A 2345-nucleotide genomic window follows, 5' to 3' on the forward strand; every position below is an offset into this window, starting at 1 on the left:
CTTTTTGCCCGCCACATTCCCCTAAAAGGCCACAAATTCCGCGGGACATTCCAGGTTAAACAAAGGTTTCCCCCCCCCCCCCACCACCACCACCACTTTACCCCCCCCAAAAAAAAAGGCCCCCCCCCCCCCCGACCCGCCTCGCTTCTGACGCAGCTCACGCCCCCCGCCGCGCGCTCCCAGGCATCGACCGGCCACTCACACTGCCGCCGATGCCGAGCGGCGGCGGCAGCTCCCGCGCCTCTCGCCGCAGCTCCCGGAGCACCGGCAGCCAGTCTCGCACCACGACGCCCCGCTCGACAGACACGTCGCCGCGCGAAGTGGCTTGCATCGTGGTGCGTGGCGCGAGCCGGGCGGCTCTCCCCTCCCCCCCCCCCCCCTCGCTCCCCGCTTTTCCTACCGCCCTGCTGCCCCCTCGAGGCCGCGGCCAGACTGCGACCTCCTCTCTCTCCCCCCCCCTCGTGTGTGCAGGTGCCCACAGGGCTCGCCCTCGTCGCTCCGGAGGGACCGCTCACGCCGCCTGGGCCGGGCGCCCCGCCGCCCACCCCGGCGGAGCAGAACACGTCGCTCGCATACGCCGTCTCGATGAGGGAGGAGGAGTCGGAGGACGGCGAGGGCAGGCTGGTCGCGGTGGTGGAGCCCACCTTCGCAATGTACGCAGCGGCGCCGAGTCCCGAGGGCACGGTGCGCATCAACGGCGCGGAGGTGACCGAGTCGCCGCAAGGGACGGTGCGGGTCAAGGGGCCGCCGCCCGCGATGCAGCGAGGCGCGCTGCAGATGGCCGCCTTGCGAGCCGCCTTTGCGATGGGGCAGGACCTGCCCGAGGACGCGGCTCCGCCCTCGGAGGACCCTTCTGAGGAGTCCTCTGGCTCCTCCTCTCTCATGCTCCATGCACATGGTCATGCTCATGGTTCATAGACCATGGTCCAAAAGGAACGTGTCACATATTTCTGGCTGAGTCCACGGTCAGGGTGCCGAGCTATTGTGTAAACGCTCCGTAGAGAGCCACCAGCCGGAGAGTGGCTCAGCCGACAGCCCCAGGCCCCGGCGGGCCCAAGGTTCCACAACCAGAGACCGCCTAAGCACCTAAGCGGCCTAAGCGGGGGGGCGCTTAGGGTGCTTAGGTGCTTAGGTCGCCCTCGTGAGCGTAGCTACGTGCTGACATCATCATACGAGTGATCCTGAGTACCCACATGATGTGCCTGCCTATCGCTAAGCACGGAGTCGCGGCCTCACAACGCTCACGATCCGGTCGAATATCACACGCACGCACGCAGGGTGCCGGGACGGCTACATGTCAGCGTCGCATGCATCCGCCAGCGCTGCGAACTCCTTGTTCATCCGATTTTTGTACGCTTGCATCGCTGACTTGACCTCCTCCGCATCTACATGGTCCAGGAGATCGCCATCAAAGACCCAAGCTACAAAGTGGAAGCCGCAGTCGTCGGGACCACTGCCAAACCTGCCAGAGACAAGGTACTCCAAGCGCTCGTCGTCTTCATCGACAGGTTTCAGCGCCACCGCAGTCATCTGGCTCGGGTCACAGTAGCGCATGCCGAGCACCTCTTCAATCTCCAGCAAGGCTGCGTCCGTTGACCCGCCAGCCCGAGCGTTGGCGAGTGGCGGCAGAGCGCCGACTTCCCGCATACAATCGCGAATATGGCAAGCCTTCTTGCTCCTGTCGTCGTTCCAGTACCAGCCGGCAGCTGCCGTCTTCTTGCCGCATACGTCGCATCTATCCGCCCGCCGCGGAGGCACTGGACGACGACGGGGACGGTCGCAGCGGCTCGCTTTCTCAAGGATGATTTTACGCTTTTGGGGGGATCAAGTCGAGAGGAAGATCTCCGGATCTCGACAAAACCCCAATATCCTTGAGATCATCCACCTGTGAGGACACGATGCGCGGTCAGAGGCGTTGTCGCCGTACGCAGAGCGATGAGCAGTCACTGTGTGCGCGCGTCTAGAAAGATCTTGAGGCCCGGCAGCAGCAGCTGCAGCTCGCCCTTGATGACCCCGACGGTGTCTTGACCGGTCGACCTACATGGTTAGGGGTGGAGCTGGATCGTGCGGTCTGGATTCCAAGGGCTCGCGCACGGCCCGATGCTGAGCAGGCGCTTTCGCGTGTCGGCCGGCCGGGACGGGGGAGGTGCAGCAAGATTGGGGAGGGGTGGGGAGGGCGGCCTGCAGACAGCTAGAGCTTTGCTCGCAGAGGGCCGAACGGCGTGTCCGGAGGCACAAGAGCAGCATGTTGATGTTGTACGTGATGATGATGCTGATGCTGCTGGTGGTGGTGGTGACGATGACGATGATGACGATGATGACGATGGTGATGATGGTGATCGAGG

General features: G+C 64.5%; 2 protein-coding genes across 2 annotated transcripts; one reads left to right on the forward strand and one right to left on the reverse strand.

The window, feature by feature from the left end:
- Positions 1–312: 312 nt before the first annotated feature.
- On the forward strand, positions 313–1003 carry EMIHUDRAFT_373817 (hypothetical protein). The gene has a single exon (XM_005777773.1). It carries the CDS (start codon positions 586–588, stop codon positions 916–918), a length of 333 nt encoding a protein of 110 aa, XP_005777830.1. The 5' UTR covers positions 313–585; the 3' UTR covers positions 919–1003.
- Positions 1004–1149: 146 nt separating this feature from the next.
- EMIHUDRAFT_447223 (hypothetical protein) lies at positions 1150–2340 on the reverse strand. The gene is made up of 3 exons (XM_005777774.1): positions 2182–2340; positions 1959–2037; positions 1150–1885 (listed from the first exon to the last, which is right to left on the reverse strand). The coding sequence occupies exon 3, from the start codon at positions 1645–1647 to the stop codon at positions 1291–1293; it is 357 nt and encodes a 118-aa protein (XP_005777831.1). The 5' UTR covers positions 1648–1885; positions 1959–2037; positions 2182–2340; the 3' UTR covers positions 1150–1290.
- Between the last annotated feature and the right edge of the window lie 5 nt (positions 2341–2345).

This window comes from Emiliania huxleyi (genome assembly GCF_000372725.1).
Source record: "Emiliania huxleyi CCMP1516 unplaced genomic scaffold EMIHUscaffold_2556, whole genome shotgun sequence".
NCBI lineage: Eukaryota > Haptophyta > Isochrysidales > Noelaerhabdaceae > Emiliania > Emiliania huxleyi.

Bases quoted from the DNA above. Each gene is read 5' to 3' on its own strand.
- EMIHUDRAFT_373817 (XM_005777773.1), top strand. From the start codon at position 586: ATGAGGGAGGAGGAGTCGGAGGACGGCGAGGGCAGGCTGGTCGCGGTG.
- EMIHUDRAFT_447223 (XM_005777774.1), bottom strand. From the start codon at position 1,647: ATGCGGGAAGTCGGCGCTCTGCCGCCACTCGCCAACGCTCGGGCTGGC.